Source organism: Anabrus simplex, chromosome 9, assembly GCF_040414725.1.
Source record: "Anabrus simplex isolate iqAnaSimp1 chromosome 9, ASM4041472v1, whole genome shotgun sequence".
NCBI classification, from domain to species: domain Eukaryota; kingdom Metazoa; phylum Arthropoda; class Insecta; order Orthoptera; family Tettigoniidae; genus Anabrus; species Anabrus simplex.
This window is the reverse complement of record NC_090273.1, coordinates 68172108-68185749: the sequence shown is the minus strand read 5'-3', so window position 1 is coordinate 68185749 and position 13642 is coordinate 68172108. Positions and strand designations below refer to the sequence as shown.

Sequence of the window (13642 nt, the reverse complement as noted above, 5' to 3'; positions counted from 1 at the left end):
TATATATATACAGGGAAATAACTTGTCATGTCAAAATTAAGCTTTCAGTGTTAAGACTGGACCCAAACGCGGAATGATTGAGCGAGACTGATATGCCGAAACAACACTAGTCGTATGCAGTGAGTAGTGCTTTGAAAGGGACATAGAGACAGATAGTAAGCATGCACGGTAGAGAAGGAGAGTGAATGAAAAAGATATAAATACTTGTGCTAACCTCTCAAAAATAGCAGCGCACAAGGTGTGTGATGTATCTAGTATTGCATTAGTAATGTGGTGTAGCTTACAGTTCACTCTTAATGATGACATAATTCTGAGTCATTACTTTGATAGTAAAATTACAGATCTACAGGATTTGATGAAGTCAGTGCAGATATGATCAAAGCAACTGGTGCAATAGGAATACAGTGGCTTCATAGAGTAATTAATGCAATATGGAAGGATAGGAAAGTCCCAGATGATTGGAAAAAGGGAATAATAATACCTCTCTTCAAAAAAGGAAGCCGGAAGAAATGTAGCAATTATAGAGGGATCACTTTATTGTCTCATGGTTTGAAAATATTTGAGAAAATACTTGAAAAAAGGCTAAGGAAAATAATAGAACCACAACTACAGGAAGAACAATATGGATTCAGAGAACACCGATCAACTACCGATCTCATATTTGCACTTAGAATACTGTTAGAAAAGTATTGGGAGAAGGGCAAAGACTTAACACTAGTGTTTTTGGATCTCGAAAAAGCATTTGATAGTGTTCCAAGGAAGACTATATGGGAATGTTTAAGAAAGAAGAATGTACCCAAAGGGCTTATCCAGAAAGTTAAAATGCTTTACGAAGATTGCTGCAGTTGCGTACAGATAGGAAACGGTAATTCTGATTGGTTCCAAACCACTAAAGGAGTCCAACAAGGCAGTACCCTTTCACCATTACTTTTTATCACTGTCATGGATGAAGTCATGAAAGAAATTAAGCAGAAGAACAATATGGACATCAATGCATTTGCATTTGCAGATGATGTAGTAATTTGGGGAAATACAGAGAAGGAAGTCCAAGAGAGGCTGAACACCTGGAATGAACATTTGAAAGCACACGGATTAACAATAAATAAATAAATAAATCGGGAGATGGTAGGTTCGAACCCCACTGTCAGCAGCCCTGAAAATGGTTTTCCGTGGTTTCCCATTTTCACACCAGGCAAATGCTGGGGCTGTACCTTCATTAAGGCCACGGCCGCTTCCTTCCCACTCCTAGCCCTTCCCTGTCCCATCGTCGCCATAAGACCTATCTGAGTCGGTGCGACGTAAAGCAACTAGCAGGAAGAAGAAAAAAAAAAAGAGAAATAAATCGAAAACTGTTACTATGTCTGTCAACAGGCAGAAGAAGAAAGGAAAAATAATGCTGGAAGGTACACAACTGGAAACAGTAGACCAATATAAATATCTTGGGTGCATCATTTCAAGTGATAACAGAATACAGCATGAGATTAACAACCGCATTCAAAAATCAGCTCAGTTTTACCATCAAGTTCGGAACCTCCTCTGGAACGAACAAGTTCCCTTAAGATCAAAGCAGATTCTATTCCAATCATACTTCACCCCCATAATAACATATGGCCTAGAAACCTGCACAACAACCCAACAAGTGGACAGCAAGCTACAAGCCGCAGAAATGAAGTTCCTACGAACTATGGTACAGAAGACAAAAAGGGACAGGGTAAGGAATGAAAGAATAAGGGAGCAAGCTGGTGTGTACCCATCCCTGAATGAAAAAGTGACAAGGGCCCGTTTGAAATGGTTTGGCCATGTCAAACGAATGGACGATGGAAGGACAGCAAAACAATGGCTACACACAGTCGTGGCCGGAAAACGACCGGTAGGAAGACCTAGGAAGAGGTGGCTGGACCAAGTGAAAGAGGACATAGGAACAAAAGGAATCAGCTGGGATGTCGTCTTGAGAGAAGAGTGGTACATGGACAGACAGAAGTGGAGAGTGCTCGTAAACCACACCCGGGCAACTGGAGTGGAAAACTGATGATGATGATGATGATGAGATAATAATTTTTCCTTATTAATTTGTAATTGCCTTATTCCCAATCAAGGGACTGCCTAGCCGAGGAGGTAAAGGTGTGCTCTGTTTACCCGAAAGCACGTTGGTTCTATTCCCCATCAGGAAATCGGAAAATTTAAGAAACAGGATTTCCATTTGCACTTGTAGAGGTGCACATGGCCCTGAAATTCATTCAGCCTACACCAAAAATGAGTACTAGGTTAACTCCTGAGGGAAAAGGTGGCCAGGCGTAGAGCTAACTACTCTACCCAACCAAGTGCCCCATCAATGTTAATACTAAGGGGAGCACTAAAAATAAAACACCTAAAAGTAAAATACTGCATGTCATTGACCTAGCCAGTGTGAGAGGTGTGACGTGGCAGAAGTTAGGTAGTCGGAATATTTTTCTTTGCTTTATTAGTTTCAATGAAAAGTGCTGTTTATTTTTCCATTTATTAATTGTGCTAAGTGCTATTTTTACTGCAATGTATTGGGTAAGTTAATAAAACACAGTACAATAGTATCATTTATTATCATTTTAACTGTACTTTCAGTACGCCTGTTCTATTTTTAACTTTTTGTGGGTTAACCGTGATTATGCTTATCCGGGAAGCCTTAACCCTACATTATCCCGGTTAATCGAGAGTTGAGTGTAATAATATTCTCACTTGTTTATTCAGGGTGTTCAATCCCTGGACGAGGAAATAGAGAAAACTTTGAACATGCACAGTGCCAAAAGAAAGAAGTTGATAGTTAGGAAAATGAGTGCTTCATTGAGACGTACAAGAATGATTAAAAATTTACGAAGAAGGAATGCTAGGGTGAAAGAAGAAAACGACAGATATGAAAACTTCATTTTGCAACTTGAAATCAAGAAGTTTAATTACAAATGATTGCACTATTCAGCTTACTGATATTTCAAGTGTGCGACTATGACACGTATTCAGAGTCCAAAATGAAAAGATTCAGGAAACAAAAATTAGATGACTTTTCACCAAAGTTACACATATCCAGGAAACAGAAGTTAGACGACACTTCACTAAAGTTACAGATCAAATTAGACGACATTTCACCACGCAGTTGAAAGGACAGTAATGCTCGCAGTTGGACTGTAATTGCAATGCTTGTATAGTACAGTTTTATATGTTACAATTTCATGTACAGTGTAATATATTATAATTAAGTGCCTTGTGCTTGAATAGGAAGAAAACACAGTTTTAACCGCATTCTCCCTCATTCAGTAGCCAAATGTGCGTGGCCTTAAAGAGATTCCCCTCTTGCGAAGTGGGCCCACTGCACAGGCTAGCTGTGTTGAGGGGCCACTCCATTATTACTCTTCTCACCTTCCTGGATATAATGAATAGTCCTTCTTTTCTTCATCTTCTTCTTCTTCTAGTCTTTTGGGTTGGGTTGTGTTGTGTATCAAGGACCTCCACAGTTTTCTATCTCTCTACCACTCCCTTCCTTCCTCCAATATTTCTTCTAGTTTTACTCCTCTCTCCTCTGTACTCTCCTTCATCTGTTATAATGCAATGTTGTTTATCTTTACAGTCTGGGGTCAGTGTTCTCATTGCTTCCACATCCACTGTATCATGAAATGGCTTAATTCTCAACAAGTAAACCACCAGTGTCCTATGTGTCGACAGGAGTGGAAGTTCAAGGAATAAGAAAGAGTGAGTACATTGCATCTGCTTGAATATACTCTTAACCCTTAATTAGTCGCTCACGGACATTTTCTCTGGGCCGATTACATTTTGCACGATACTGAAGTTCCCAGTTGAACTGTGGGTCTCCCCATCCCTATACCTTTCTCCTTGTTCATTTGGACTCGTCTTGTCAGCATTTCAGCACGATCGTGCATCCTGTGTGCGAGTGTGGGATCATTGTTTTGACGAGTGACATCGCCTGGACGTTTCCTCCGTGTGCGATTAAGTAAATTACCTTATATTTTAGTGCATAATTGTTTATTTTGGAGGTCGATGACCTTGTTGTTTTGTTCTCCTAAACTTATTTTAGAAAAATTTGATTTCATATTTCATGTGATGTGATTGTTGTAGGTAATGGCGAGTCGCACAAATTTAATATCGTAAGATCATTTGACATACTTATGGTCTACAGTATTCTGCTCTTAGATCAAACAAACTTTGTAACAATAACCTACAAATACTTAAAAGGGTTTCTTTTAATTATACTGAAGAATACTGCAAACGAACATGCCAAAACAACATCTCATAGGACGAAAATGACGCGCATTTTTAACCCCGGAGGTTACCTCCGTGCGCGACCACTAACGTAATAATTTTCACGCGACTAGGCAAGGGTTAAACTTATTGCTGTGTCTATCCAACATGTCAGGGGGTGATGAAAACCATTGATGATATCATGGTTTATATTTGTTTTGATTGAAAGAGACTTACTGTGATGATGCAGATTCTGATTAAACATTTTTAATCAGTTTAAGGGTTATAAAATTGTCAGTTGTCTCTCAACCACATCGATGATTGTAGGGAAACATATCCAGGTATAGCACCTCATGCTCCTATCAGTAGACCTATTACATCAACACATTTGAGCTTATATTTTTCATTGAAATAATTTAACAATAGGTTCATATTATATTATTGTCTTTATAAAATATAAGTACCTTAGAAAGTATTTTTGAACATTTTTGAGGCTCCCTTCCAGGGATTTGTAATCATAATCATCATCATCATCCTTTCATGTATTAGTCCTATAGAAGAACTGTTACGGTCTATACAAAAGATTTGCATTTGCACACCATCTCTTCCTGGGGCGTCCCAGAGATTTCTTCCCATTGGGGCAATAGTTTATGACTGCTTTGGGGATCCTGCTTCTGTCCATCCTGTTTAGGTGTTCTAGCCAATTTCTCTTGTATTCATAGATGCATTCCAATATAGTTCTGCTTTTAAGATCATTCAGCATTTCTGTATTTCTGTGTTCCCACTTAATGACTCCTGCTGTTCGCCACATGTATTTCATTTCAGCTGTAGTTATTCTTCTCTCATCGCATTTCCTCAGAATCCACGCTTCACTTCCATTTGTAATTTGTAATATGATTCCAAATAACTGAAGCATATTCTAACTTGCTACGGACCAAGATTTTAAATAGATGATCGATGACTTTAAAGCATGTAAACTCTTCAGTTGTCCTAATAACCAATCCCAGAGTTTTGAATGCCGAATTGACAGAGACGTTGATGTGCTGCTTAAAACGCAGGTCCTCCTCAGTCCTAATGTCTCCTGTAGGAGGCACTAACAACGTACTTTTGAAATTCGCGGGAGACCATCAAAGAATTAGTATCCAGCATTAGTTGGGTAACACCGCATGGCATTGACAACAGTTGGCGCTATTTTCTGAGCGTGTGCTGGACAACCTGGAGGAACTGACAAAGTGATGCCAACTGTTTGAAAATGGTGGTTTCTAGGAGGAAGGATGGAGCAGAAGTTTGTGCTGGTATGTAATTATTTTATTGGCAGTTTCTGTTGATAAGATCAGATTTCCAACAATGACTTAACTTCAGATACTGCTAGTTATAACTACCATATTACTTCTGCTTTAGCCTTATCCTCTATGTTAAATAAATGGACTTTTTTGTAGTGTATACTATAGGCGACATTAGGCCATAAGCTAGTACGGTTTGACTTTGATGAATGAAAATTGTGTGTTCGATCATTTGTTCTTCACCAATAACATACATAGAAGAATACATCAGAGGCAACAATAATTCCAATATTGTTAGTAAGATTATGTTTGATACATTACTATATTTTTCATCAAAATGAGTAGCAGATTATGCAGTAATTTGCCAATTATTTTATTATATTATTGTGGTTATATTAAAATTGTGTTATTAGTATTGAAATTGCAAACAAACAGGTGTCAACTATTGACACTGTCTTACTTTACTTTGCAGATGACCCACATTTCAGTGAGTTTGTGTTGGAAAACCTGAATGGAGATTTCTTTGACTGTGATCTATTTTCCAACGATGATATAATCGATCCAGCTTATATTGCTCAGGATGGCGCTTTATCACCCTCTACTGACAAAAGTGAAAATGATCTGGATTCTTCTGAAACATCTATTCTTTCCAGAACTCAGAATGCCACACACAGTTCACTATCAAAGGATACATTTCAGACATGTCCTGAGTCTTCAAATTCTTCTCCTTCTTCATCCCTCAGGACCTCGCAAAGGAAACTAACATTTCCAAAAGGATCACCTCCTCCTGCAGAATTTGTTTCTCCAGCTATGGATACTAATTCATCGAGAAGAACTTATTGGAAAAATGTGGCATCAGGTGTGTTGAATTCTTTACCCCCAGCTTCTCGTTTTGAAAACTTTGCTCATATTGCGATAGAATTACAGCTACAGGACTACTTCCATAAATACTTTCCAGATGATCACATAAAAACATTAACACAACACAAACCAGAGATATGTAAGGGACACTGGCAGGAACTTAGGTCTAACAGAAGCAACAACTTTCTTAGGAATTACATTAGTTATGTCTTATCTGAAGTTTCCCAGGATCCGTCTGTACTGGGCCCGGAAAACTAGAGTTCCTGAAATCGCTGATGGCATGTCAAAGGATAGATACTTCTTGATTTGGAGAAATTTAAAATTAAGGGATGATTTGCTGGTTTTCGACAATGAACGGGCTGAAGACAAATTTTGGAAAGTGAGACCTCTTCTGAAATACATCGAAGCAGCACGTTTGCTGAATGAAAGATCTTCTAATGTTGCCATCGATGAACAGATGATTCCTTTCTATGGCCATGCACCTGCAAGACAGTATATGAAAGGGAAGCCAAACTCATGTGGTCTCAAATGTTTCATAGCAACTGCCCCGGATGGTTTGCCACTAGACTTTTTTTGTTTATGCAAGACACATATATCAAATCACTGAAGATGGTGATCCGGACATTAGCAACTTAGATATTGGTGGAAAAGTAATTGTGAGACTAACTGAACATGTGCCTTCTGGTTGTACTTTGTACATAAATTGATTTTTTACCTCAGTTCAATTACTTAAAAGATGTTCTCCATTGCAAGACTCAGTGTCAAGCAACAGGAACACTGAAGAAGTGACAGATCCATTCAAACATCCCTTTCAAGTCTGATCAAGTAAATATATCTTTGATAATTAAAAGTCAGCCTTGTCAGAGTTTAATTAGTTTTCATCACCTGATACACTGTACATGTTTCAAGGACCTTTTAATTATCAAAGAAATATTTATTGAAGTAGAAATTGTAGTCAGTTCGGACCATTATAATAAAAATCAAACTACACTGGTTAAGGTAATACATTTTTAAGTCTGATGTGGAGTTAAAAAGAGTTGGTCAAGGTTCTATTGATGAGAAAGTGAGAAGTGATAGCCAAATTTGTATTTAAAAATGGTTTGATAACAAACCGGTTATATTAGCATCCTCTGTTGAAGGCAAGGGTCCGCAAGATATTTGCCATCGGTGGTCCTAGAAGTTTAAAGAATGCGTTCTAGTAAATCATCCTCTTGTTAACACAGTGCTGACCGGATGCTTGAGCTTGTCACATACCCTGTGGACCGGACATCTTTCTACTAAGCATACTAGGGTGCACTTGATTATAAAAATGTACGTAAATATTAAACCAGTCAAGATTTTATCTTTAAAGTTGGTATGAGTACTCAACCAATGCCCCTAGTAGTACTTCAACATATCTAAGATAAGCAAGCAAATGCGTGTTAATTCAACAACACATCATTAATATTTACATCGTTGTCGTCGTCGGAGTCACTTGAATAAATAAGCACACTAGGTAAATTATGGCGTGTAGAGGCTTGAATATCACTTCCACTATCACTCTCACATTCAGTTTCCACTAATTTATTATCACTATATCCATTTGAACGATCATCGGCATATAATTCTTATCGTCGTCAGCTAACACCGTATTCCGCGGGCACTCCATCTTGTCATTGACTGAACCGGCAGAAAGAAAGTCGACGTTTCGAAACTAAATCAAAGAATAAAATAGGCCATGAATAAAAGAAAAGTGGCAGATATACATCTACGATTTATTCCACTCAATGTGCAAGTTCGAAATAGTTCAATATATGGTCAAGAGATGTCACAGGAAGACCAAAAACAATGTCGTGAACAAAACCGAGATTTCTCGGGGCCCGTCACCTACCGCTGGCGAGCGTACTACGAGATTTCTCGGGGCCCGTCACCCATGTGTTAAAAAGAGTGAGGGTCCACCTATTCAATACAATGATATACAGTTGCACAAACTTATGTTACAATATGTTTCATTCAGGACCGGTTTCGACACATATTTGGTGCCATCATCAGCCGATAGAAAATCAGGGCAAGAAGTATACAGGGTTTCCGAGAAGTCCCCGTACCCTTAGTTTCATACGTGTGCCACCGTTGCTCAATTAGTTGAGCAGTCTCCATTGAAATCAATTTGCAAAAGAGCAGTTGAAGTACCACGGTCAACAATGCATGACCGCATTAAAAGAGATTTGAAAATGAAAGGATTTAGGCCGATGCATGTGAATGAATTATCTGACAATGACATGGATCAACGAGTTGCAGCCTGCCGTGCTTTGATGGCACAATTACCAACTGCCGTGTCTCGCTCAAGAGGGTTATTTTCTGATGAATGTGCGATATATCGCAGTTCACATACGAGGAATGTGGTTTTCTGGTCTAAGGAAAATCCTCATTATGTGCAAGAGTTGGAAAGGAACCCCCCTCATGTTATGGTATAGGCCGGGATATCATCACGTCACTTGTGCGGACCGTATTTTTTTGATGGGTATGTGAATGGAAAGTCTTATTTGCATATGTTACAATCTTGGTTAATACCTCAGCTTCAAGACAAGGGAATCATGGGTCATGTGTGGTTGCAGCAGGATGGGGCTCCAGCACATTTTGCTATTCAGGTGCGCGAGTTCCTTGATGAACAATTTCAAGGCTGCTGAATTGGCCGTGGCTCACCAACATCTCCAGCCCCGTTGAAATGGCCACCACGAAGCCCGGACCTTACCACGCCAGACAACTCATTATGGGGAATAATCAAGTCCCATGTGGCTCAGCATCGGTACACGACTAATGAAGAATTGCGCCAAAGTGTGGAGGAAGCCTTTCGTTCCATAACTCCTGAGATGCTCCGCAAGATGTCAATGAGGACTTGGAGACGGATAGAACTCTGTGTAAGGCATGATGGTGCACATACAGATTCCCTGGATTCATCTATATATATATAAAATAACTTGTCCTGACTGACTGACTGACCGACTGATTCATCATCGCCGAGACAAAACTACTGGACATAAAGAAATGAAATTTTGGGGACACATTCATATTAAGATGTAGGTGCTTGCTAAGAGAGGATTTTTGGATATTCCGTCGCTAAGGGGGTGAAAAGGGGGGTGAAATTTTAAAATGAGTGTATCTATATCTCAAAACTTTAAAAGTTTATGGATGTGAAAATTGGTATTTAGAATCTTCTTCAAAAATAAAGAAACACGTATTTTTTTGTTTTCGGAAAATCCTAATAGGCGGGGTGAATAAGGGGTTGACTGCCTATAATGAGGATACTTATATCTCAGAAACTGAAGATATTACAGACCTGAAAATCGGTGTTTGGGATCTCCTTTAAAAATAAAGAAACATGTATTTTTTGTTTTTGGAAAATCCAATTAATGGGGGGTGAAAATGGGGTGAATTTTTAAAATGAGTGTATCTATTTCTCAAAACTTTTAAAGTTTATAGATGTAAAAATTTGGTATTTAGAATCTCCTTTAAAAATAAAGAAACGCGTAATTTTTTGTTTTCGGAAAATCCCAATAGGAAGGGTGGAAAAGGGTGATAAAGGAGTTGAATGCCTGTAATGAGGATACTTATATCTCAGAAACTGAAGATATTACGGACCTGAAATTTGGTATTAGGGATCTCCTTAAAAAATAAAGAAATAATTATTTTTTGTTTTTGGAAAACCCAGTTAATGGAGAGGGTTAAAAAGGGGGGTGAATTTTTAAAATGAGTGTATATATATTTCAAAACTTTTAAAGTGTACAGATGTAAAAATTGGTATTTAGAATCCCGTTTAAAAATAAAGAAACACATATTTTTTGTTTTCAGAAAATCCCAATAGGAGGGATGAAAAAGGGTGAAAAATGGGTTGAATGCCTTAAATGAGGATACTTATATCTCAGAAACAGAAGATATTACAGACCTGAAAATTGGTATTTGGGATCTCCTTTGAAAATAAAGAAACACGTATTATTTTGTTTTTGGAAAATCTAATTAATGGGGGTTAAACAGGAGTGACAAATTGGGGTGAACTTTTAGACAGACAATATCTACAGTAAATCTCAGAAACGTAAAATGTGATAGACGTAAAAATTGATAAAAACGTAAAAATTTTATGTGGACACTTATCTCAAAACTGAAGATGTTACCTAGAGTCGTGATAATTGGTTTTTAGAAGATCCTTTACTATTAAAGAGACAAGAATTTTTAATGGGAAATTCACTTAAGGGGGAGGGGGAGTGTGAAAGGAAGTGAAAAAAGTGAATTCTTTTTATGGGGATACTTATATCTCAGAACTGAAGGTAACAGACGTGAACATTGGTATTTGGAATCTCCTTTAAACATAAGGAAACACGTCGTCTCCTCTTGGGATTTTCTGAAAACAAAAAATATGGGTTTCTTTATTTTTAAAGGGGATTCTAAATACCAATTTTTATGGCAGTGCGGTGAAAAAGGAGTTGAGACCAATTGATTTTACTGTTCATAATGTACTTATTCTGATCATAAACTGATCATTTTAAATCTTTCCTGGGTTAGTTTTCAAGAACCATCTTTTCCTTTGGAGTACATAAAGTTAGATTACAGTAGATTCTCCTGGCATATAGATAAAAAATTAAACACATTTCAAATAAACGATATGAATGATATTGACCGTGCAATTGTTCACCTCCATAATAAGGTCAATAATTCACGGAAGTATATCATTCATGTCGCCAGAAATCTCGTGCACTTGCCTACGCGCGACGATGGTGCTGGTCACATTGTCAGCAATAACAATGGCAGAGGATGTAATTTACCGCCAAGTAGCAGTCTTGCATCTTGCTGTGGGTTCCAGACCATAAAAAAATAAAAATAATAATAATAACTTAAATTCAACTAATATCACCCATAATAATAATAATAATAATGATAATGATGTTCTGGACTGTCGTCAAAATGTGCGGACCGGGCTGGAAATGGGTCCTGGCTGGGTAATGACTACGATTGCAGTCCGGCCGCGGGTTCAGTACCACCAAGGCACCCAAGACGACACCACGCCGGATGTCCTCAAGGATTTGATCCATATTAAAATGCTTATAGGAAAAGATGGCAAAGATTTAGTGACCCAACTGGCCGGGTGGAATACCTGGACCTATTCCAGGAAGTACGAAATCGATTGCTGGAAAGAAAGATTGAAAAATGGGAGGAACTTTGCCGTAATCTCTCAGAAAACGAGTCAGATCACGAATTTTGGCGGATTCTCTCAGAAAATGAGTTAGATCGTGAATTTCGGCAGATTATATATAAAACGTAAACCATTCAATTATAAATTTCATTATAACACCGTAGCGGAGCACGGGTATCTTGCTAGTAGTTTTTATATGTAAGCACTCCACTATAATATGAAACGTATGAAACTGGGGGTACGAGGACTTCTTGGACATCCTTTACAATTATCAACACACACAAAAAAACCACAATAAAGGATAGCTGTAACACAAGTCACTTTTTTTTTTTTTTTTTTTTCTAGGGTACTCTACTTTTTAGATAGTATATTGAACAATCTGTTGTCAACTTAATTTCGTTATTTAACCAAATCTTATTAACTTGGGCTTGGTTTCTAGAATGGTCAGACCGAGCTCGATAGCTGCAGTCGCTTAAGTGCGGCCAGTATCCAGTATTTGGGAGATAGTAGGTTCGAACCCCACTCTCGGCAGCCCTGAAAATGGTTTTCCGTGGTTTCCCATTTTCACACCAGGCAAATGCTGGGGCTGTACCTTAATTAAGGCCACGGCCACTTCCTTTCCACTCCTAGCCCTTCCCTGTCCCATCGTCGCCATAAGACCTATCTGTGTCGGTGCGATGTAAAGCAACTAGCAAAAAAAAAAAAAGAATGGTCAGAATGCCAGGTGGTAAAGTCAACGCTGCAAGATTAAGATGTTCTACTTGTGCAGTATATCTCTGTATGCAAGAAGATATACAGTGCTTCAAGTTGTTCATGAATTGTAAATGTAAGAAGAATGAATTTAGAGTCATCGGGAATGTTTGTGATGCCAGGTTGTAAAGTGAACCATGCTAAGAGACAAAATTCAATACACCAAGGCTATCTTTGTAATGCAAAAAACAAAGACAGTGCTTTAATTTTAAAGAAAGTTGCTTATTAGACTGTTTACTCCCTCACTTTTCATGTAAAAATAGCTCGCTAAATGTCAATGATAATAAAAATATATTTATATATAAACAAATTTTAAGTGATTAAGTCCTAATGTCTTCTGTAGGATACAGTAACATTTTGTTTGAAGAGCATTTTTATTGTTTTCTTAGTGTTATGCAGATTATTTATCACCAGAATGAGTATTATAATCTATTAGCTTCATAGTCCGTATTGATATTTCAAGCACACAAGTATGAAGGATGAGTTCTCCACCTAATCAATACTTTATTTTACATAGTGTCAATATTATTTACATAAAAGGACAGTACCGGTTTCAACCTGTAAATAGGTCATCTTCAGCTGTTGAAGAACCTGCTTAATAGCGACTGTACTGAATAAATACTACTAAAATTAAAATTAAACAAGAATGCCATTAAAATAAACATGAATGCCACTATTCTAAAAAATGCTTAAGGTTAAGATATATACATATGGTACAGTTTGGGGGTTAGAGGACTTTTTCCTGGCCCCATGATTTCTACATATTTCAAAAATTATATTTGCTGAGGTTGGATACAATTCTAGGAGTTTATAAAGAATCACTGACATTCTGGTGTCAAGTTCAAATATCTATGTTAAATGCAAATGCTATGTCCAACGGTTTTATGAGATGTTTCAAGGTGCATTGTTGGGCAGCAAATATGCGGCGACGTCGTATTCATTAGAATAAGAGGTTCAGTAACCTGTTTACAGATACATAGCTTATTCTCAGTCTGTATGGTACTGTACCATATGTATATATCTTAATGTTAAGTATTTTTAGTATAGTGGCATTCACTAGCATGTTTTTCAGCAGGGGGGAATTAAGTAGGAAGTGTAAACAAATTGTTAAGAACATTTACAGTAGCCTACGAGATTAGAATCCACTGTGGAAGAAGTGGTGAAAAAACTGTGCAGCTGACCGGCGTTTCTACGTACAGTGTTCACATGACTCGCACGGTATTTAAAAGAATTTGTATGTTTTCTTGTGGTACCATATAGTATATGCTGGCCTGTGGTTGATTATATATGTCATGAGGGTTTCTGACAATACGTCTCCCTGTAATTCGCACATTGTGGCGCCATTTACAGGCAACGCAAA

At 37.8% G+C, this 13642-nt stretch overlaps 1 protein-coding gene across 5 annotated transcripts in view; it reads left to right on the top strand.

The window, feature by feature from the left end:
- LOC136881125 (anaphase-promoting complex subunit 11) overlaps positions 1-13642 on the top strand; it is a 293130-nt gene that overhangs the window by 33965 nt on the left and 245523 nt on the right. For 4 of the 5 annotated variants that reach the window (XM_067153777.2, XM_067153780.1, XM_067153778.2 and 1 more), the window contains one exon: positions 3596-3717. In XM_067153777.2, coding sequence (XP_067009878.1) covers positions 3596-3711 — 116 coding nt within the window. In that variant the 3' untranslated portion in view covers positions 3712-3717. Of the gene's footprint in view, positions 1-3595; positions 3718-5979; positions 8239-13642 lie in introns of those variants that run through there. The other variant, XM_067153779.2, reaches the window with a different exon arrangement.